General features: G+C 40.5%; 1 protein-coding gene across 2 annotated transcripts in view; it reads left to right on the top strand.

Annotated features, from left to right (window-relative positions):
• The first annotated feature begins 2,062 nt into the window (after window positions 1-2,062).
• LOC131344419 (solute carrier organic anion transporter family member 5A1) overlaps window positions 2,063-22,479 on the top strand; it is a 44,089-nt gene continuing 23,672 nt past the window's right edge. The window contains exons 1-2 of one of the 2 annotated variants that reach the window (XM_058376717.1): window positions 2,063-2,094; window positions 2,643-3,997. In XM_058376717.1, coding sequence (XP_058232700.1) covers window positions 3,046-3,997 — 952 coding nt within the window. In that variant the 5' untranslated portion in view covers window positions 2,063-2,094; window positions 2,643-3,045. Of the gene's footprint in view, window positions 2,095-2,216; window positions 2,354-2,642; window positions 3,998-22,479 lie in introns of those variants that run through there. The other variant, XM_058376718.1, reaches the window with a different exon arrangement.

The following is a 22,479-nucleotide window of genomic DNA, read 5'->3' as shown; positions in this document are numbered from 1 at the left end:
TTATCGCATTTATATATCATTTCTCACAGACTTAATTGATTATGACGTTATCATATACACTATATTGCCAAAAGTTTTGGGACACCCCTCCAAATCATTGAGTTCAGGTGTTGCTTTTCAGGGGTTGGACTCGGCCCCTTAGTTCCAGTGAAAGGAACTCTTCATGCTTCAGCTTCATACCAAGACATTTTGGACAATTTCATGCTCCCAACTTTGTGGGAACAGTTTGGGGATGACCCCTTCCTGTTCCAACATGACTGCACACCAGTGACCAAAGCAAGGTCCATAAAGACATGGAGGAGAGAGTTTGGTGTGGAGGAACTTGACTGGCCTGCACAGAGTCCTGAACCCCATAGAACACCTTTGGGATGAATTAGAGTGGAGACTGTGAACCATTCTGGAACTAGGACGTCTGCCTTCACATGCACATGAATGTAATATGGAGTTGTCCCGCCCTTTGCAGCTAGAACAGCTTCAACTCTTCTCAGAAGGCTTTCCACAAGGTTTAGGAGAGTGTTTATGGGAATTTTTGACCATTCCTCTAGAAGCACATTTGTCAGGCACTGATTTTGGACTTGAAGGTCTGGCTCAGAGTCTCCGCTCTAATTCATCCCAAATGTGTACCACCGGGTTGAGGTCAGTTCCTCCACACCAAACTCACCGAATTGTTCCCACAAAGTTGGGAGCATGAAATTGTCCAAAATGTCTTGGTATGAAGCTGAAGCATTAAGAGTTCCTTTCACTGGAACTAAGGGGCCGAGTCCAACCCCCGAAAAACAACACCTGAATTCAGTGATTTGGAGGGGTGTCCCAAAACTTTTGGCAATGTAGTATATCTATCCATTTAGATCTATCTAGATAGACAGATAGATGAAATGAAATGAAACAGCCTTTATTTGTCACATATACATTACAGCACAGTGAAATTCTTTCTTCACATATCCCATCCTTGGAGGTTGGGGTCAGAGCACAGGGTCAGCCATGATACAGCACCCCTGGAGCAGAGAGGGTTAAGGGCCTTGCTCAAGGGCCCAACAGTGGCAACTTGGCAGTGCTGGGGCTTGAATCCCTGATCTTCTGGTCAACGACCCAGAGCCTTAACCACTTGAGCCACCACAGACAGACAGACAGACAGACAGACAGATAGATAGACACACAGACAGATAGATAGATAGATAGATAGATAGATAGATAGATAGATAGATAGATAGATAGACAGACACACAGACACACAGACAGACAGATAGATAGATAGATAGATAGATAGATAGATAGATAGATAGATAGATAGATAGATAGACAGACAGACAGACAGACAGACAGATAGATAGACACACAGACAGATAGATAGATAGATAGATAGATAGATAGATAGATAGATAGATAGATAGACAGACAGACAGACAGATAGATAGACACACAGACAGATAGATAGATAGATAGATAGATAGATAGATAGATAGATAGATAGATAGACAGACAGACAGACAGACAGACAGACAGATAGATAGATAGATAGATAGATAGATAGATAGACAGACAGACAGACAGATAGATAGATAGATAGATAGATAGATAGATAGATAGATAGATAGATAGATAGATAGACACACAGACACAGATAGATAGATAGATAGATAGATAGATAGATAGATAGATAGATAGATAGATAGATAGATAGATAGACACACAGACAGACAGATAGATAGATAGATAGACAGACAGACAGACAGACAGATAGATAGATAGATAGATAGATAGATAGATAGATAGATAGATAGATAGATAGATAGATAGATAGATAGATAGATGAAATATCCATAACAAAGAGAACAGGGTTCTAGCATCTAAAGTACTTGGACCCCTAAATATATGTTTTTCAAATTTCATTTTTCCCCCCTAAGGAAAGATGCTGGTGTATTTAATATCAGGGCATCAGCTTGAAGTGGCTCATTCTGAGTGCGATATTTTTTCTTTCTTCCTCGTGGAAAAACACTACATCTCCCAGAATTCCTCAGCTCTGACCGCCTCTAAATCCGCAATCTCATTCAGTAGCTGAGTGGCCGCGACGAGGACAACAATATCTACCTCCGAGTGAGTACCGCTACACCTCTACAGGCTTCTCTCTCTCTCTCTCATTCACTCTCTCATCTCTCTTTCTTCTCTCTTTAACAAGACGCGTTTGAGGACCGGTCAGTGCGCGCGTGCACAGTCTGTCTTTCTTTCTTTCTTTCTTTCTTTCTTTCTTTCACTGTTATCTGTCAGCTGTAGTTTTCGGCTTCATTTGTCTCCGTTAAAGTCGTGACTTGAGATCTGGGCTGCGGTTTATGTTTAGTGGTGAATAAACAGGAAGGTTAGTGTATACAAAATCATAATATTTGTATCTCTTTTGGGGGTTAGATCAGTTTATTTAGGACTCGTTGGTTTCCTCCATGCTGGACTCTTCTTTGTCTCCACGGACTACCTTTGTTGTACCTCTGGATAGATCTCAGGATAGATCTCAGGATTGCTATAAGAGCTTTATAATGAGATGAAGTCATGCCTCGTTGTTGTTGTTGTTGTTGTTGTTGTTGTTGTTGTTTGTTGAATAATTTCTTGTTAATTGAATGATGTCTTTTTCTCTCTCTGGTTTTGGTTTTTAGGAAACACAACAGGGCACAGCATGTTGGAGAGACTCTTCTTGACGTGGAGACAACTGGCCTGCTTTTTTTTTCTTTCTTTCTTTGAATGAAATAATAACAGAAACATTAGATAAAAATTTTTATACATGTTTAATAGCGTATGATATATTGAAGACAAAATAAATGCCTGGATATTGCTTTAGATATATATATATATATGACTAAGATGACTCCTTTAAAGGTGGGCACTTTTCTTGTTGGTTTTGCTCAAACGTCTAGATCATGCGTGAAGAGTTATGGATTGTGAGAAGTTTGTGCTGTCGAGGCTGTAGATCACCTCCCAGCCTTGTGCACTTTCTTCAGGCCGTACGTCCTCAACCTGAATTACGCCTTTGATTATTCAGGCTCTGAGTTAAGTTTTAAAATGACTTCATCAGATAACGATGAAACCGGGAGTGACGTATCGGAGTCTCTGGAGGCCACCGATTTTCAAGGCCAATATGGTGACTCGGGGAGTTACTACAAATCCAAAAGTTTACCGGTCCTCAACGGAGGCTGTCCTGCAGCTGACAAGGCTTTGGAACCGAAGCTTCCGTCGACATTAACTTCAATCCATACAGACCGAGTTGTATTTAGTGGGATGCAGGGAAAAAGTGACTCCAGTCAGCTGGACTCTCCGTCTCAAACAGACTTCTCGCCGTCCAGCATGTCCAGCATGGTGGGTCTGAGCGGCTCTATGAGAACCGCCGGCAGCAGGGCTGGGGGCAAAAAAAAAGGGTTCTCTTTATCAAGGATTGTGGGATTCCCAGCGAGGAAGTACGTCAGGGTGATTCTGGCAGACTCGAGGTGTTTCCTGTTCTGTATGTGCTACCTGACCTTCATCCAGTCGCTGATGGTTTCAGGTTACCTGAGCAGTGTGATCACCACCATCGAGAAGCGGTACAGCCTGAGGAGCTCTGAGTCAGGACTGTTGGTGAGCTGCTTCGATATTGGAAGCCTGCTTGTTGTGGTGTTCATCAGCTACTTTGGGGGTCGGGGGCAAAGGCCGCGCTGGCTGGCTGTTGGTGGCGTTTTGATAGCCGTAGGGGCGGCGCTGTTCTCCCTTCCCCACTTCATCTCGCCCCCGTACCAGATCCAGCAAGTGAACTCGTCTACAGGAAACGAGGGCCTCTGCTTGAACGGGAATGCCAGCAGCAGAGACGGCTTGGGCGTCTCATCGTGCCCAAGGGACCAGGAGGGCAAGGAGCATTCTGTCTACGTAGCACTTTTCATCTGCGCCCAGATTCTCGTGGGAATGGGGTCTACACCTATCTACACTCTCGGCCCGACCTACTTGGATGACAACGTGAAGAAGGAGAACGCCTCGCTTTACCTGGGTAAGACGCTTTTGCTGTTATTTCCATGGGTTTGCGGTTGTCCAAAAATACAAAATCTATATCTCTTTATTAAAGGTTTATTTAGCTGCAATGCACCATCTGACATCTGCAGGTTGCCCAAGGTGACAGAATGACACGCATAGGAAATTAGCAGCTGTTAATGATGCTTATCTGACCAGCAGGGATCTGGACCTGCAGAGGTGTGGAGGTCATAGCAGAAACACCTTCAGTGTCCTCTGTGTGTTTGTGTGAGAATGCTGAAGCACTTGGACACAGGTTACCATCAGCAAGGATGAGTCATTGCTCCTGACTGAGTAACGTTCAGTATTCATTAAAAAAATAAAAAAATTGCAGCACTAGAATTGTGTGTACTTGCAAAAGAAACCCTTTTGACGGGATGAAGGCTGAATGATTTGACAGGCCCTTTGGGTTTGATGTGACCTTTCAGCGAGGTTTGTAAGTGACAGTGGGTAGTAGCTCCAATCCAGTATCCAGCTGTGTGCGTCGCTAAGATATCATCAGTACATACACGTACACACGTAAGTAATAACAGGAGGATTTTTGCCACTGTGAACACTGAGTTTATGTCTAAGTGACTGCCCTGAATGTCTACCTGTACACGTACTTGCTTGTTTTTTTTTTTTCCTTTCCTTCAGCAGAATTCGTGATGCGCCTCGCATCGCTGTTTCAACCCCCACAAAGTAATGTACAGATCAGAGCAACTCGCAGCGAGATGATGACACAGTGTGTAGACACAGAAAACCTGATCTGTCCCTGATTTCAGAGAGCACTTACCCTTCGTCCTATTAATTTAAATCCCTTTTTTTAATTTCTTAAAGACCCGAGGGGGAGAAAAACAGGGATTGAATAGCCATGCCTTGAATGTATGAATGCATGCATGCGTGTGTTGCCAGAAGAGAGAGTTTATAAGTTCTTGCCTTGAGTACACACACACACACACACACACACACACACACACACACACAGATGTATAATGTGAGTGCTGTTGCTTTTATTGTTTAAAATTTATATTTCTAACTCGCACTCACTGGTGTTTTTACTCTTGCCCACAATCCCGAACATTACACTGCCTGTCTATTTTTTTTAATCGTCACTTAAATTCTTAATTGGATCATTTGTTTATTTCTTTCTCCCAGTTTCCTTCCTCAGTTTTCTCTAAAGAAAACACCGGTAATCCGTTTTCTCAAATAAGCTCACTGATTATTACCCATATACCCTTATTTTCATAGAACAATGTTGAGCATTTTGTCCGTCGGATAAAGCTCATCTCATTTTAACGTGCAGATGTTTTCCTCTGCCGACGGTTTGAGATGTTCTGATGCGGTTCCCTTCATAAGTGGATGATATCGGGTTGTTACCTCAGTTGACAGTTGACCGATTAAATACGTGTTAAAAAAAAAAATTGTATTCAGCTCCGCCTACCCAAAGGGCATCATACAGGGAACATTTCAAGACATAACATAACAAAAAAAAAAAAAACGTACGCGCAATGTTTACTCTGACTCTGATTTACATCACAGATTGATGATTTTCTTTTGTGAAGTGGACAATAGACTGAAGTCGGCTCGGCTTGATTGGATTGCTGTGCCCTCTGTGAGCCGAGTGGGCATGTTTCTGATTCCATAAAGAGGATGAAGTACACACTCCAGTCGGCTTTGTGATTGCTCGTTCCTGACGCAAGGTACCGGGAGTGAATCAGTGCTACGTCATGCACTCAGCTGCAGGTGGATTGTCTTGACCTCTGGGTGTAGAATCTGTGCTGTGCTGCAATTTGTCCAGTCCTGAAGTGGTGAAATGATCGGATCGAGGACATAGTCTGTTTAGAAATGAAGCCTGTTTGTGGGGACGGCAGTCCTGAGTGCTTGGTGGAGGTTTTGTGGTCCGTGGTTGGAGGAAAAAGGCAGTGGAGGGAAGTTTATCATAGGAGTACAAGCTCTCTAGTTTACAAGGCATATACTTTTGATGAGTAATGGATGAATGGATGGATAAGTAGATACGTGGACTGAATGGAGATGGCTGTAAGGATTGCTGTAAGGATTGTATGGATAAATGGATGAATAATGTTGATGGATGGTGGTTTGTTGGTAAATTATTTAGGTGTATGATGAGTGCTGATGAATGGAGTTAGATGGGAGGTAATATGGGTGGGTGAATGATTTGAAAGGATGGATGAGTTAAATGATTTTTGAGGATGGATAGATGCATGCATGAATGGATGATGTAAATAGATTAAGGCTAAAGCTGGTTTTGATGGATCTGTAGTAGAAGGATGGTGCAGATTGCTAGATGTTGAGAATGAATGGATGGATTATGTGGATGGACAGATGGATGATGTGGACAGAAGGATGGAGTTTGTGGGTTTTTGACTTATCTGATTGATCTAAATGTGATGTATGGATGGATAGATGAATGACTGTTGAAGAAAGATGTATTTGATGCATATGGATGGATAATGCTGAAGATGGATATGGATGTGGCTGGATCGAAGAATAATGGGAGCAGATATTGTAGATGTAGTTGAAGATCTAGGTAGTTGGATCATTTGGGTGGATGAATGGACGATGTGTTGGATAGATGATGGATGATGGCGTGGATGGATGGATAATATAGAAGGATGGATGATGTGGATAACCTGAGTGTCTTGGATGGATGGATGGATGGATGGATGGATGGCTGGAGAAGAAGAAGAACAACTGAGGGCACAAATCCTTTATCACCACATATACACTACAGGACAGTGGAATTCTTTTCTTCGCATATCCCAGCTGAGGAAGTTGGGGTCAGAGTGCAGGGGCAGCTATGATGCAGCACCCCTGGAGAGGGTTAAGGGCCTTGCTCATTTGCCCAACAGTGGGACTTGAACCCTGATCCTCTGATCAACAACCTTAGCCAGAGCCTTAACCGCTTGAGCTACCACTGCCCAAGTATGAATGATGTGGATAACCTGGGGTCATGGATGGATGGATGGATGGATGGATGGATGGATGGATGGATGGATGGATGGATGGATGGATGGATGGATGGATGGATGGATGGATGGATAACCAACCTGGGTGTCGTGGGTGGATGGATGGATGGATGGATAACCAACCTGGGTGTCTTGGGTGGATGGATGGATGGATAAATGATGTGGATTATCTGGGTGTCATGGATGGATGGATGAATGATGTGGATTACCTGGGATGGATGAATTGAGTGAGTGATTGATTGATTTGATTGAAGGATGGATGGATGAATAGATGAATGATGTGGATAACCTGAGTGTGATGGATGGATGGATAGATGGATGGAAATGTATGATGCATATAGCTGTATGCTCTTTGTGGCTGATGTGGTTAGACGGGGTGTAAAATGGCTGGACGATTTTGAATTTGATGGATGAATGGATGATTTTGGATTATGTGGATAATATGAATGGATGATTTTGGATTATGTGGATAATATGAATGGATGATTTTGGATTATGTGGATAATATGAATGGATGATTTTGGATTATGTGGATAATATGAATGGATGATTTTGGATTATGTGGATAATATGAATGGATGATTTTGGATTATGTGGATAATATGAATGGATGATGATGTAGATGGAGCTTTAGAGTGCTTAAAAATAATGCACTTTCTGGCTGTTCAGTCAATACACTGAGAGCACACGCTGCTTGCATCTGTTTAAATTTAGAAAGAGAACAGCTGCTGGATGTCCGCTGTGTGTGTGTGTGTGTGTGTGTGTGTGTGTTTTGTTCAAGAGACTTGAGGTAAACATTCTCCTTCTCTAGTTTTTGTGTCCCCTTTGTTTTGTTGTTATTTCCTCTAATCCCACACTACCTCCCAACATTTCATTCTCAAGTATTCGAAATAGCTTGCACTCTTGTTCACACTTCTGTATACGTACACACTCTCGGCCACATCTGGCCACTCCTGGGTTCGGTTTAATGTTTCCCCACTGATTTCTTCCAGTCCCTCATGGCGATCACGTTTCCAGAACTGCCAGTGCATCTGCCGCTCTTCAGTCGTGTTCTAGGTGCCACTGTTTCAGCGCCATGGGCTTCCGCTGTCTTTTTATATCCCACAACTGAACCAGGCTACAGTTACACACATTAGTCAGCACTCAGTGGCTGTAGGGCTCTTTATGCCTCTTGCAACACTCCCCCTTGCCATTTAAACACACTGCAGCGTCCTTGCTGTGCTCTGAGAAGACAGTAAATGTCAGACGGGATTTATGGGCTGAACCACTTGACGTGAACTCTCCATTTTTACAGGGCTGTCTACTGTTTCGACAGGGAACTCGTTGATGCGTCTGATTTTATCATTAGGGATATCATGAGGCTAATGTTTTACTTTATTCGTGTAGCATAGATACATAAAATGTTTTTAAGTTAGCACTGCAATCACAAAGTTCCAAAAATGATCTGAACTACTTATTAATTACACAAAAGTACGTTAGGCCCGGGTGCCGTCCCGTTGGCCGAATTCGTCCCGACAATGTCAGGTCATGTTAGAACCAAAACCCGAGCATGTGCCACGACATTAATCCTCATTACTGCTTGTCTGAAAGTGTTCTAGATAATGCATGTCAATTTAAGCAAAGCAAAACTTGGATCTAATGGAGGATCTCTGTAGGACGTCACGCCAATCAATTTGTCTTCTTGTTCTTTCCATTTGTCCTTGAACGGTTTGGAGAATATTAACAGAGCAGAATTGTTTTCGACGCTTTGCTGATTGAAGTACTTCGATGATTAATCTTCCTAATGAGTGCATCATACTTATTGCTTTAAATCTGGATGAGGTTTATCTGTGGGGATTGGTACATCGTTCTGGATCTTTATCTAATGAAACATGGCACCGACTATGCTTATTTTGGTCAACTCAAGAAAAGCTTAATAGAACACCCTCCCAAGTCAAATTTGTGCCTCGTGACATTTTTAGACTCGGTGTGTTTCAGCTTTAGCCTGAAAGACATGCATTGTTCCTCTAGACTCTGGTTCTTGTATGACAGAGTGGGCCGATGGGAGACTTGTGGAAAAACCTGAGTGAGTGACATCATTTGGCGCTGGAGAGAGAAGACTGCACGCTTTTTATGAAATCAGTGGTTAGTATTTTCCAAGGTGGAAAACTAAACACACCTGAGATGATGTCCTGCCCTTGGCCCCTTGGCTTCCAGGATTGCTGCTGGGTTTTTTTGTGCGTTTTGTGAGACTTTAGTTCTCTTTCTTTGGGTTAAAGTTGTTATTAAATCTCTCACTGAGACCTCTTTTCCTGTAGAATTTCTGATCTGCACAAGAGCCACAATTTCTGATCTGCACAAGAGCACAAGCTTCTGAAAGTGGAAGCTTTTGTGTGGAGCTTGATGTAGAAGATGTAGTAGCTAACACATTAAACCTGGAGGAGATGGAAGACTTGAATCTGGATGCTCAGAATGTCAGAAGATGGTATCCCAGATTATTTCCATATTCATTTGCACATAAAAAGAAGACTTTGTGAAGACACCGAACAGAATAGGAAAGAATAAAATAAAAGTTTCATCCGAATAGAAAATATGTTATATATTTTAAGAAGATGTTTTGTCATGGCGAGGAAACTATTTATGTATTTGTATAGGTAATTCCTGTCAAGAATGCAAGACCAAATGAATAGTTATTGGTCATTAGGGTCAGTTGTGTTCAGCATTTGGTCTTTGGAAACAATGGCAATCAGTGATTGGTCATTAGGTGCTATGGTGATAAGTGATTTGTCATTGGAAACAATGGTGTCCAGTGATTTGGTCATTAGCATCAATAGTGTTGAGTGATTGGTCAGTTGGAAACAATGGTGATCAGTGATTTGTTATTGGGAACAATGGTGATCATTATGAGCTATGTTGATCAGTGATTGGTCATTAGGAGCTATGGAGCTATGGTGATCAGTGGTCATTAGCATCATTGGTGATCACTGATTGGCAATTAGGAGCGATTGTGATTGGCTAAAAGCTATAGTAATCACCAATAAAATCATTTTTTTTTTTTTGATCAGTGATTGGATCATGAGAACAGTACCAGTCAGTGATTGGATCATGAGAACAGTACCCGTCAGTGATTGGATCATGAGAACAGTACCCGTCAGTGATTGGATCATGAGAACAGTACCCGTCAGTGATTGGATCATGAGAACAGTACCCGTCAGTGATTGGATCATGAGAACAGTACCCGTCAGTGATTGGTTGTTGGAAACATCGGCTCATGCAAGAGCATTTCTGTGCCCATTACACACTGATGGTGACAGCAAGCTGTAACTATAGCATTTAGGACGCGATGTGAAACCTTCCTGTGAAATCATAACATATGGCAATGTGCTCTGATGCTCTGTGATGCTCAGCTTGAGTTCCTTCAACAATTGTTTGTGCTTTAATTAAACAGAATCCTGCACACCTGCTCTGTATAGAAGACCTGACAGCCAGAGAACGTCCACTTTCTTGTAATTGTTTCAACATTGTTTCTGTTCCAGCTGGAAGTTATAGCACTATAAGGGGTTTACTCAGCTCCCAGGCTGCATTTTAATAACCTGACAGAACCCCTTTAGATGACTTAAAAGCAGGTTTGACTGATTGACAGTCCGGGAATTGTCATGTCCTCATACAACATCCACAAGTATTTAGCATGATGGTATGAGAGACAGGGGTATTGCAGGTGTGTGCACTTTGACCCTCAACACCTCCAGAAATCCATCTCCCTGCCCCTGCTCTCTATTTGTCAGCCACTGAAAGCCTGCAGCATGTGTGTAGATAAATACAGTACAGCCAGTGTGTCCAGATAGCCCTTTTACAAGGAATGCACCGTTCCTGGCGTAGGGATCATCTGTCGCTTATCCTGAATCCACGTTCATGGCAAAGGCATGTGGAGCCTTCAGTCGGCACCCAGACTGTTCCTGATATGGCAGGACGGTTTTGTACTGACGTCACTCTGCATCATGTCTTTGGCCGTTTTTTTTCTAATTAAAGCAGCCAGATAGTACATTACAGTATCTGTAATATAATATATGGGACAGATGCCTGATGTGCCATGCAGATAATTTGCTCAGTGTCTGGATCTAACAGGCAATCTTCTGATGACCTCAATAGACCATTTGCTCCAAGGATGCAGTAATACAGCACTATTAATATCAACACTGATAATAGAACATTTTGGGAAGTATTTGGGTGATATACAACAATTTACTTCATTTAAAAACACTTCAGCAACGTTGTATGATTTTTGGTGAATTAAAATAAAAAAAAATATTGGCCAGATTTACAGACGTTTATGTAACGGTGAAATGATTTTTTTTTTCTTTGTGCTCGGTGCATGTTGATGAAAGCCAAACGGCTGTAAATTCTCAAGAACGCTCACGGCTTTAGTGATGCCCACAAAAATGTCGAGAGAAAGCGTATCTGTAGTAGTGCACCTAACTGTGCACGGTAATGCTTCCTGCATTTATAGGGTGCCATTAATTTTACTCCTTTGTTGAAGGACTCAACTTGTTTGTTTGAATTCATGGATTTGATTTGGATTGCTTTGAAGTGATTAATATTTACAAATGAGGTGTGTGTAAATAAATGAATAGATAGATAGATAGATAGATAGATAGATAGATAGATAGATAAAATTGGCCAATCAGTCGAGGTTAGCATTAATGAGTCTCGTTATATTTAAAATTCAGGAGCTCAGGGATGTGAAAATTGGGATTTATTGTTCACTTTTTTACCATTAACAATTAAATATTGACAAAATTAAGTATTGACACGTTTAATTCAATAAATTAATTTAAAGTTGCTGTGATGATGTACCAAATTTGGGCACTGTCATTTCCAGAGATTTAGAAAAGATTGGATAAAAATCTTCATATGAAAATTTCTTCTAATCTGCACCCTTTCATTAGAGCAAAACCTAGTTCTGTCCGTCCGTCCGTCTGTCCGTCCGTCCGTCCGTCTGTCTGTCTGTCTATCTAGTGCCCGCTACACTAACATTTCACTTTTTTTAACATTGGTTACATAGAGATCGCTTTTTCCAGTGAAAAAACTCGACTGTACCCTGTATCTGTCATGTGACATCATGTTCTCATTCTCCAGCTATCTTATCTCAGAAGTAGGACTTTAAATGTCTTGCTCCCTCAGAGCAGCTCTGACTTCATGCTTCAAGACGTGAGAGATGTGAGAGATAGCAGCTGCTGGAGATATTTGCTTGGTTTTGTTGTGTGTGTAGATGATGCACAGCTGAAGAAGACGCAGTATTGTAACAGAATGTTGTGTAACCTGAGCGCAGTGTTCCAGACCTTAAAAATGAAAATGTCAATAGATGTTAAGCGACACGTGAAACCCCCGAACACCTTTATAGAGGCGATGGAGAAATATCAGGCTGAATGAGGCAACAGGATTTAGACTCAAAAATGAGTAGAAGATTTATAAAAACATACACACTTTTACTTTTTTCTCCCCCCCCCTAACAGTCTGTATACATTATTATACCGGGTCTGCTTTATAAGGCTATGAATTGTTTTGTGGCCATGACAGAAATACTGAGTTCAAATCATATCAGAAAGGTCGGATTTACGGGTTGTATGGACGTTAACACCACCACAAAGTCGTAATTACCAGCAGGATTTTTTTTTACTGAGTTGGGAATGTTTTGGATGGAATCAGTGGATTTTTCTTCTTTTTAAATTGAATGTTTTCTCCTCTCAGAAGGTGAGACAGTTATTATAATGAAAACAACAACAACAAAAAAATGTACACGAAGAAAACTATCGCACAAAATGACCAAGAACACTCGGCAAGTAGCCAGAAACACAAAGCGATGGCAAAGTTCAAATAAAATGGTTTGGCTCTAAAGTGACCTGAACACACCCAACGTCATGATTACGACTTCCCAACTCGTAAAAAATGAACTTCCCAGAAGGACACAGGCACAGAATATTCCTGCCGAATTATAAAAATAAAAAACCCTTTTTCTTCATTTTCATTTACTTTATCAAGTGTGCAGCAGCTGATGTACATTTAGGAATGCCCACAAAACTTCCAGGATACAAAGATTTTATTGAGCTAACTGCATTTTTATGAATGACTCCTGCGAATGAAAAATCCTCCGTATCCCTCTTGATAAATGAGGCCTGATGTTCAGAACAGTACACAGCCTTCATTTTTCACCAGCTAAGACTTGCACCATGCTTAAAGTGTAACATTTCAACGCACAATTTATCATAATTATCTCAATTTCCTTATGCCGAAAGCTACAGCACTCGTACGTGGAGTTTTTAGTTTAATCACATATCCGAAGCCATCAATAAGAAAGTTAGCGAAGCTGTAAGATAATAGAGTGTAGATTTAGGGCTCTAGCCATTTGCTTAAGTACGCCATTAGCTCGGAAATTCGCCGGAAATCCGAGCGCTTCTTAATATTTAGATATGGCTTAGAGTTTGGGGAATGCCTATATAATATAAAAGATAATCTGTTATTTTCGAAAAATGGGGGACATATTAGCAAGTGGCATGTTATATAATCATGCTTTGTTGTTTGTGGTGTATTATTTGTCCGGTGAAACAGATTCTTATGATTTATAAAAAAACATTTTTATCATTTATAATTCCTTTTTGTAACTTCTAACACTCTGTTATAGTTTTGAACAACAAAAAAACTCCTTGACAGCTTCTGCTGTAATATTGCAATTTTACGCTTTTTGGTTTTAGTCTTCAGGAAGCAACTGTCCTTCTGTTCTCCCCCCCCCCCATGTCCAGCTGGCATGTGACAAATTCGTACAACCGTTTTAAGAGCAGATAACTAAGGATTACGTCTCGCATCCCAAACAAGCAGCTTCCAGTTAGCGGCTCTAACGCATCTCTTGTCATTTCTCTGTTCTTCTGTAGTCAGGTGACAGAGATTGACCCTGTGAATAAGATTAGCCCGAGAGAACGTCGCTGCCCGAGGCACCGGAAAGACCCGAGTGGCCACGAAAGGAGTACAAAGGGATTAGTGGAGTTCTGCTTTGTAATGGAATTTCACCACTAAGTCCATTAAATAAATTTAGATCAGAGGCTGACTTGGTTATAACATAACTTATACAATATTATTTAATATGTTTTCAAAATGACAGAATAACAATGACCGGATCTGTTTGTCAGGAGAAATTTGAAAAGGAAAAAAAAAAAAGTCCCAGGTGGTCAGCCATTAATATAATATCACGATAAATAATACCAATTTATTTATTACTGTCACAGACTGAACAGACGAGACCTTTGTTTTGAACAATCATCTTTTAAACACTGGTTCATCAATATCTGCTTTCTTTTAACAAGCTTTCACTTCACTAATCACACCAGAAACGCTGAAAATTTTCCTTTCTGACCTGTTTTCTCTAGCCGTGTGGCTTGTTCTTGGTTCTATTAGCTCTGCTAGCTGCTAATTGCTAGTAAACAAGCTCACAAAATATTCCACAAGAGGGATTTCAGCATCTCAGTCTAACACTGCATTTCTGTATTCTCAGTGATTTAACAGGAATCAAACCTGGCAAAATATACCAGGCTAACCATTTCTTCTTAGCCAAGTTTGCTAGCAGGTTAGTAAATTAGCTTGCCTTTGTTACAGGTTGTATTGGAACCTTGAGTAAGATTGCTGTGTTCTCAGTGAACGGATTCATTTCACCGTAGCAAAACCTGTCAGAATATGAAGTAGAAAAGGCTTTGCTAATAACTAATATTAGCGAAGTTAGCTAGAAGACAAATTGCTAGCTCACATTTGACACGCGTTTAGAGACCAGCGGGATTTCAGTATCGGGGTCATCATACAAAGTTCTGTGACTAGGTCTGCTTCTCCGTCTTTGCTAGGTTTGAATTGCAACTGGAACGTTCTAGCTTGCTTGACAGAGCTGTGAAAACTAGCGCAGCGATCAGACTTCATTACCATAGCCTGTTTTTCTTTGCTTGTCATAAACCATTGGCCCATTTTCTTCCCTCATAGCAGCACTATCGAGCAGAGACGGTCCGTTCTGTGAGAGCTCGGTTTAATGAGTTCCTGAGGGCAAATCCGTGCTTTAACCGGTCACTTGCAGAGGCTAAACCCACAGCTCTGACGAATGTTGGAGTCTGATTACTCAGAAGGTGTAGATTAGTTTTCTAACTGCAGCTCTGACAGTAGTTTCTAACTGCAGGGCAAATCACAGGCTCACAGTATTTGATGGTGTCTATAGCAACAACTTACACCGCCGTTCCACTTAAACAGCTTGCAATATGTTCTGAGGAGGTTTATTTTGTGTTTTTTGGAAGTCTCCAGTGTCAGTGCTTTGTAACAGGGAAAGCTATAGGTTTAGGTTTCCCAGTATAGGGAGGTTTACTGGGTTTCTAGGAGGGAAAAAATGGAACATGGCTGTAACTGGACCTATCTTGTTTTGTGGTCATTCCTCAACAATAAATATAACAATAAATGGATAAAACACATGGTGTAGTATAAAAGGAAGTTTGGGGATATGCTGTTTTTGGTCAAATTATTATCTCTGGGGTGGTGAATGGAATTCTGCTTCATCTTCGACGCTCTGCATTGCGCCACCTAGCTGTGGATTAGTTAACTACTTAATTACAGTGGAGGCAGATGAGTAAAAAGGGTGTAAACTACTAGACTGTAGGTTTGCTTTTTATTTCCTAATATGCAAAATCTTACAGGATACAAAAAAAGAAACACCAAAGAGTTGTCCTTAAACCTTGAAACGTTTTTGGTTTCACTGTTTAGTCAGAGAGCTGGATATTCCAGAATGTTTAGCTGTATCTTGGGATTATGGATTGTAAAAAAGACAGCCATAGGACAATGACCTTTTGCCTCAATGCTGAGGTAGTGACCTTGCAGCACTTGTTTCCTCCCCCATACACTCCTCTGGATTAGCAGGAAGGCAGGGCAGCTCTGTAGCACTGGGTCAAGCAGGGGCTTGTGTGTAAAAGCCAGGATTTACTACACGGCTTGTTTACAGTCCAGGATTTCAGTATTTTGCTTCTGTGGAAAATTCCAGAAATCAATAACATCTACTCTTGTTTTGTCTCATTTACTCGATCTGTCGTTTCAGCGTTCTCGACGACTTGGCTTGTGGTACGAAGGCTGCGGATGAATTCCGAGCGTTTTCACGTGTATTTATGTTTAAATAAGCTTTACTCGTTCCTGTAAAAGTACCCCAATGTAAACAGCGGCTCTATAAGCTTATCAGTCATGCTGCTACCTCACCTGCTGACCTTATTGTGAGAACACACTGAGGAAGAACACAAGCCAGTCGAGTTGTTCGGTTTTTTTTCTTCTGCTAGGTGAGCTATAAAGCGAATTGTGAAGTGCACAGAGAGTACTTTGTGGTTTATTTTCCAGTTGATTTTTGTGTCGTGAAAACAAATAGTTCTTCTCAGACCAGCTCTGACGGCTGCTGTATGTATGGACCTGTGTTTAATCACAATAAGGTCAGCGTGTTGGGTTAGCGACATGAGCCGTAAAAAGCTGATAGATTTATTGTGGAACTTACAATAAGACGCTTTAACCCAATAAGCCACAGCACCACATTTTAGTCGTACTCTGTAAACAAAAAACAAAACAAACAAATAAATAAAACAAATAAATAAAAAAATTAATTCTGACTATTGAAAAAATTCTCAAAAAAGTAAGAAATTTTAAAGTTTAGTTATTGATATATAATCGGACACCGCAACCTGACAGGCAAAGATAAAGTTTGTGGGTCCTTGTTTGAAACAAAATTCCTGTTTGTCCCTCTGTTTCTGTATATGTATGAATGTTTTTGGTGAGGTAATAAGACTCAATAGTCTTTCCTTTCCATTTCTCTATTTTTTATTTTATTTTTTTTTACAAGGCTGTCCGATCTTATCCAGAAAGGGTCGTTGTGTTGTGGGTGCAGGGTTTCGTACCAACCGAGCAGAAGTCACACCCGAGTCTACTGAAAGCTGAGATCAGCTGATTAAACAACTGGAATCAGGTGTGGCTCCTGCTTGATTTGGAATGAAAAGCTGGACCCACACCGGCCCTTTGCGGATAAGATCGGACACCGCTGATTTACAACCACTTTGGCAAATTATATAGGTGCAGGCTTAGATTTAATATTGTTCTATTATTTACATTTACATTTATGGCATTTGGCAGACGCCTTTATCCAGAACGACTTATGTTTATCTTAGATTTTTTATATAAATGAGCATTTGAGGGATAAGGGCCTTGCTCAGGGGCCCAACAGCAGCAGCTGGGTTCGAACTTGCAGCTTATTATATTAACACTATTAACACTTATTAATAGTGTTAGTCATTATTAGTGTTAATAATGTTGGCCATGATGGCATTGGGTTGAAAACAAAAGTATTTTTTCTAAGCTGATCTCAGAAACTAAACTGATCTGTTAGTTCCTCATGAGCTCTTGGTTTCCTCATGACTATAAACTGTTGTTGAAAGGACATTATTTACAGTTCAGTGTCACCCAGATGAGGATGAGGTTCCCTTCTGAGCCTGGTTCCTCTCAAGGTTTCATCTCAGGGAGTTTTTCTTTGCAACAGTCACCTCAAGCTTTCTCATTAGGGATAAATGTTAGAAATAAATAATAACATAATGTTAAACTTACTAATCCTTATATGTTTGTATATTTCTGTAAAGCTGATTTGAAACAATGTCCGTTGTTAAAAAAAAAAAAAAAAAAAGGTGCTATAAAAATAAATTGAATTAATTAAAATTAATTAAATTAGTGGGTAATTATTTATATTTTTATATAAATATTATTATTATTATTATATTGCATTATTACATCACTTTCTTTTCTGTAATATATTTGCACAGCCTGTACGTCCGCTATATGTAAGATGTAAACCTATTGCAGATTACGTTTTATTACTTTTTTCTTTTTTTATTATTATTTTCTTTCTCCCCCCCCCCAATTTTCTTATATTTATATGCACACTCTAGGAGGATTGGCCGGACTGCAATTTGTAAACTCGATATAACTGTGTATGGCAACAATCTTGATATATTAACAGTAGAGATTGGTTGTAAATGTTAACGCATGCCTTTTGAAAATATAAACTGCTTACATTGACATTTATAATGTGAAAGCCATTCTGACTTCATGAGTTGTTGCTGTGATATAAGGGGAATAAGACATTTTGTAACATGCTGTTACTAGAACTTGAACAAACTATAAAGTCATCAGTTCTTTAATAGTGTTTATATATATATATATATATATATATATATATATATATATATATATATATATATATATATATATATATATATATATATATATATATATATAGAAGAAAAAGTGATTTTTAAATGTGCTTCCAGTGAGAGCTCGATCTCAGGAAGTGTAACCATCACTGACGTGATCTAATCCTACTCGACACTATAGTAGCTCTGATGCTCTGGTTTTTGCTAGCAGTCTATGAGGATTGATATAAGAGCGCCTGGAGGAACCTCAAAAAGAAAGAATATTATTTCAAAAAAAGACAACTTGAGCCAGAATTGCTTACCTGCTAATTTTCTAACTCATTCCTCTGCTCTGCAATCTTCTGTAGGTGTTGACGGGTCAGACTTTTTTTTCTTAGGTGATAGCTGACTCATTCGCTGTGCTCCGTCCTGAGAGGGGCTTCACGTCAGCGTCCAGCTTTTTTAGATTTCGATAAAGCAAAAGTTGCTGTCAGCGTTGGATGGAATGCTTTGCGTTGGCGTTGGGATCAGCAGAAATAGTGAAAGGAGTCAGCATTACTTTAAGAGAACCCCTGAAGAGCAGGTATAGCACCGTCTCAGCACGATGAACCTGGGAATTGCAGCGTGGGAGTTGGATCCGTTTAAGCCTGAAATCCAGATTGCTGATTTCTCTTTTAGAAATTGCTTTCTTTCTCTCTCTCTCTCTCTCATTCCGCCAAGGAATACGTGTCATGTAGATATTTGAAAAATTGTATGGTCATCATTTTAATTAGCAAGTTAAAGCAGTTTTAAGGTATTGGGATTCTCTCGATTTACTCCTGTAGAGCAAAATGTGTAATGTTTCAGAGATTAATACATTTGACTTCATTGGTCTGTCTGTCAGACTGCAGAAACGTTTCCTGTCTTAGGGCTCAGATAATTGTAGACAGAATTCTTTCTGTAGCAAAAGTCGCAATAGTGTTTTAAATAAGTTTTTGCATTTACTTTGATAATATAACTATTAGCTCCGTTCCGCCAACCTGATCAATCGAGCAGTGTTCCAAGAGTGCTTATATTTACCATTAAATATGGTAAGTTTCAAAACAGTACATTTATTGACATCGCCGATGATCGGACACGGCAGACGGTGCATTTTTCATGAAAAAATGTAGGTTGTTCAGCTAAAGATAAATATTACTGAAAGCACCTTTAACAGGAATGTACAAATCATTGTGAGTTAGCTTCCCAGCTAGTCACCAGGCTATAAAGTGAGTGTAGGATCTGTTCTTTGGCATCTGTTTATACCATTGGAACAAAAATTTCACCACACAAATCCAAAATCCCAAGTAATTCATTGTGTCGGTTAATTAATTTCTTGCTCAAAGAGCTGTTTATACAAGGAATATGGCTAAATATGGTAAATATCAGCATGGCTGTGGTTAGCTATGAAACTCATGTCCTACTTTTTTGCTGATATTCAGTGTAACTGCAATCATGCTTAAATATATATAATCCCCAGAAAGCAGAATGGTTTTTTTTTTTAAGGTTGTTTGAACGTCCAGCCCGAAAGCTTGAGTCTGCACACGGGACCGATTCGGCTCCTATTCACAGATTCGCTTTCACCTTCGAACTGTGGATTGATCGTGCAATTCTGTACATCACAGGAAGTAATGGGGCAAGCTGACTAATCACGTCATCGAGTGTTTGGCTCTGAGAGTGAATACCTCACACACCAAGCGATCAGGGTTCTGTTGAAACAAGCCCCAACCACCATTTTCAAGAGGACCAGGGTCTGTTTTCTGGGCTGCTTATGGCTCAAAAAAATGGCTTCCACACTCCTGCAAGTGTAGTGAACTCTCTGAAATGTTTGGGGGAAAAAAAAAACTCTGAAAAGCCAAGTGTTATTCCACATCTGGGGAGAAGAAAAAAGGCCTAAGAGCTTACTTCCGCTTGGTACAGAAGCAGCTGTGTCAGCTAAAGTAGCAGTTAGCTTGAAAGCATATATCACAATGTAAAAGCATTCCAGCGAGGTCACGAGGCCATCAGGGCCAAGGGAGGACAGAGTGTAATGAGATGGCAAGCTAGACAAAGACTCAGTAGTTAGGGGAATTTTGTCTGAACTGCCTTTAGGCATAAAACAACAGAGCTGCTTTAAGCCTTGTTAATGTATTATGCATGATCTGTGAATAAGAAGACGTTTCAGATATTTAAAGGATGGTTGCTTATTCAAGTTAGAGAAGATCATTGTATGGTTTTTAAAGTTCTCCTAGCTGTGAGTCATATCTAGGGGTTATTTTGGTTTGTACATTTTTAGTAGTCAAACAGAGATGACAGAAATGTTGTTTGTGTATCTCCTGGGGACCTGTCGGCTGTCGCTACTGCAAACAGTTGTATCTTTGAGGGAAAACTTATAGGAGAGCGAGTCACGGGGGTCCAAGCACCAGGAATAACAGATACAAGTCAAATACATTGTGCATTTTGTCAGCTTTTTTGCTTTAAGATATTAAGTACAAAACAAATTTAAAGGGGCACTGGTGGTTAGGGCTCTGCGTTGTTGATCAGAAGGTCAGGGTTCAAGCCCTGCCAAGCTGCCACTGTTGGGGGAATTGAGCAAAGCCCATAACATTCTCTGCATCATAGCTGCCCCTGCACTCTGACCCCAACTTCCTCAGCTAGGACATGCAAAGAAATGAATTCCACTGTGCTGTAATGTATGTCTGGCGATAATTATAAAGGCTAACATAGTGAAAATGTATGTAATCCTGTCTGGATGAATTTGCGCAGTTCCATATGCCCCATTTGTGCACTAGGTGTTTTACTCATTTATTATTTTTTCCCTTTGGTTCCAACACACAAGTGTCAAACATTTTCAAACACATAGTATGTCATCGTGCAGAAATACTTGTCGAAGAACAAGCAGCCCTTGTATCAGAAGAGTTTTAGCCACTGACGCCTCTACGAGACTCTTAGCTCCCAAGTATTTGCACCACAGAGATGACTGTGCTCTAGTCTGGTTTTATATATCAGTGGCATTTGAAACTTAAAACCGGAAGTAAAGTCACAGTACCTTGCAGCAGAGCCAAGTTCGAATAGGTTAATAACACCTGATGTACCGCCAAATGTATTAAGAGGACCAGGGATCAGTTTTCTGGATCAATTCCAGGCTTGAAAACAGTGCTCACACTCTTATTAGTTGTAAGTGAACAAATGTGTAAAGTAGAAAACAACTTAAGTATTGTACTAATCCAGTATGCATCTTCTGTACGTTTATATATATATATGGGGTTCTACTGCTTTACAGAAGTATGTTGACTTCTTATATATGAGAACTGGGTTAACTGTAGAAATCCGTACATGGTGTCTCTCTCTCTCTCTTTTCATACTCTCTCTCACTCTCTCTCTCTTTCCTGTGTCAGCTACTCTGCAGTCTTTGTCTGATGGATCACTGCAGCTCTTTGGACCGGGAGGCCCCCGGTGCCCACTGTGCAACTCATTAGCCTCAAAGTCGTACCTGCTCAGGGGGAAACAAACTCCCCTCTGAAATAATCAGAGCTTTCTGTACTCACATGCCTCAGGTGAGGCTTACTAATGTGAGAATCTATTAGAGACATCTGACTCCTGAGATGTGAATGTGGTCCTGGGGAGGATTTCTTATCTGTTTACATCTGCGGCGTTCCCCAAGGCTCCGTTCTGGGCACCGTGTTAATGCCAGTGCTTACTAGTTAGTTAATGGGAAAGAATGTTACATGCGTGTTCAACCGACTTTCTGATTTTTGGATTCTTGTAGAGTCTCCAAAGCTGTTGGAGTATTAATATTCATTAACGTAGATAGATAGATGGATAGATCTCCGCATAGTTCCTACATAAGCAAGGTGTCTACTAGGTGCCGACTAGGTCACACAAGACTTGCACGTGGATTTCTATTGATAGGAGGAGCCCATGTTGGATATGGAATATTCCAGAATGTGTCACCTAAATTTATTTTAGATTTTTTTGACCTAGGTCAACCTAATTTGTTCTATAGAACAATTTAAATAACATGGATTGAAGGGTTGACCTAGTGTTTGCCATGGAAATAGCCCTGATTCTAACATGGTGTTAATAAACAAACGGACACAGGCAAGGCAGGGCAATAAATAATTAAATTAAAGCTGTGTATCCGAATCTCTGATTGGATTAAACTGGAAGCACATGACGAACAGGTTCATGGGGAATGCTGCATCAGGCCATGCTGTGGGAAAGATATATGGTTGGAAGAAGACACTGCTGTGTCAGCATGTGGACAGGACAATACAGCTGTCCCCCGT

This window comes from Hemibagrus wyckioides, linkage group LG23 (genome assembly GCF_019097595.1).
Source record: "Hemibagrus wyckioides isolate EC202008001 linkage group LG23, SWU_Hwy_1.0, whole genome shotgun sequence".
NCBI classification, from domain to species: Eukaryota; Metazoa; Chordata; class Actinopteri; order Siluriformes; family Bagridae; genus Hemibagrus; species Hemibagrus wyckioides.
This window is presented reverse-complemented; position numbering and strand designations above follow the sequence as displayed.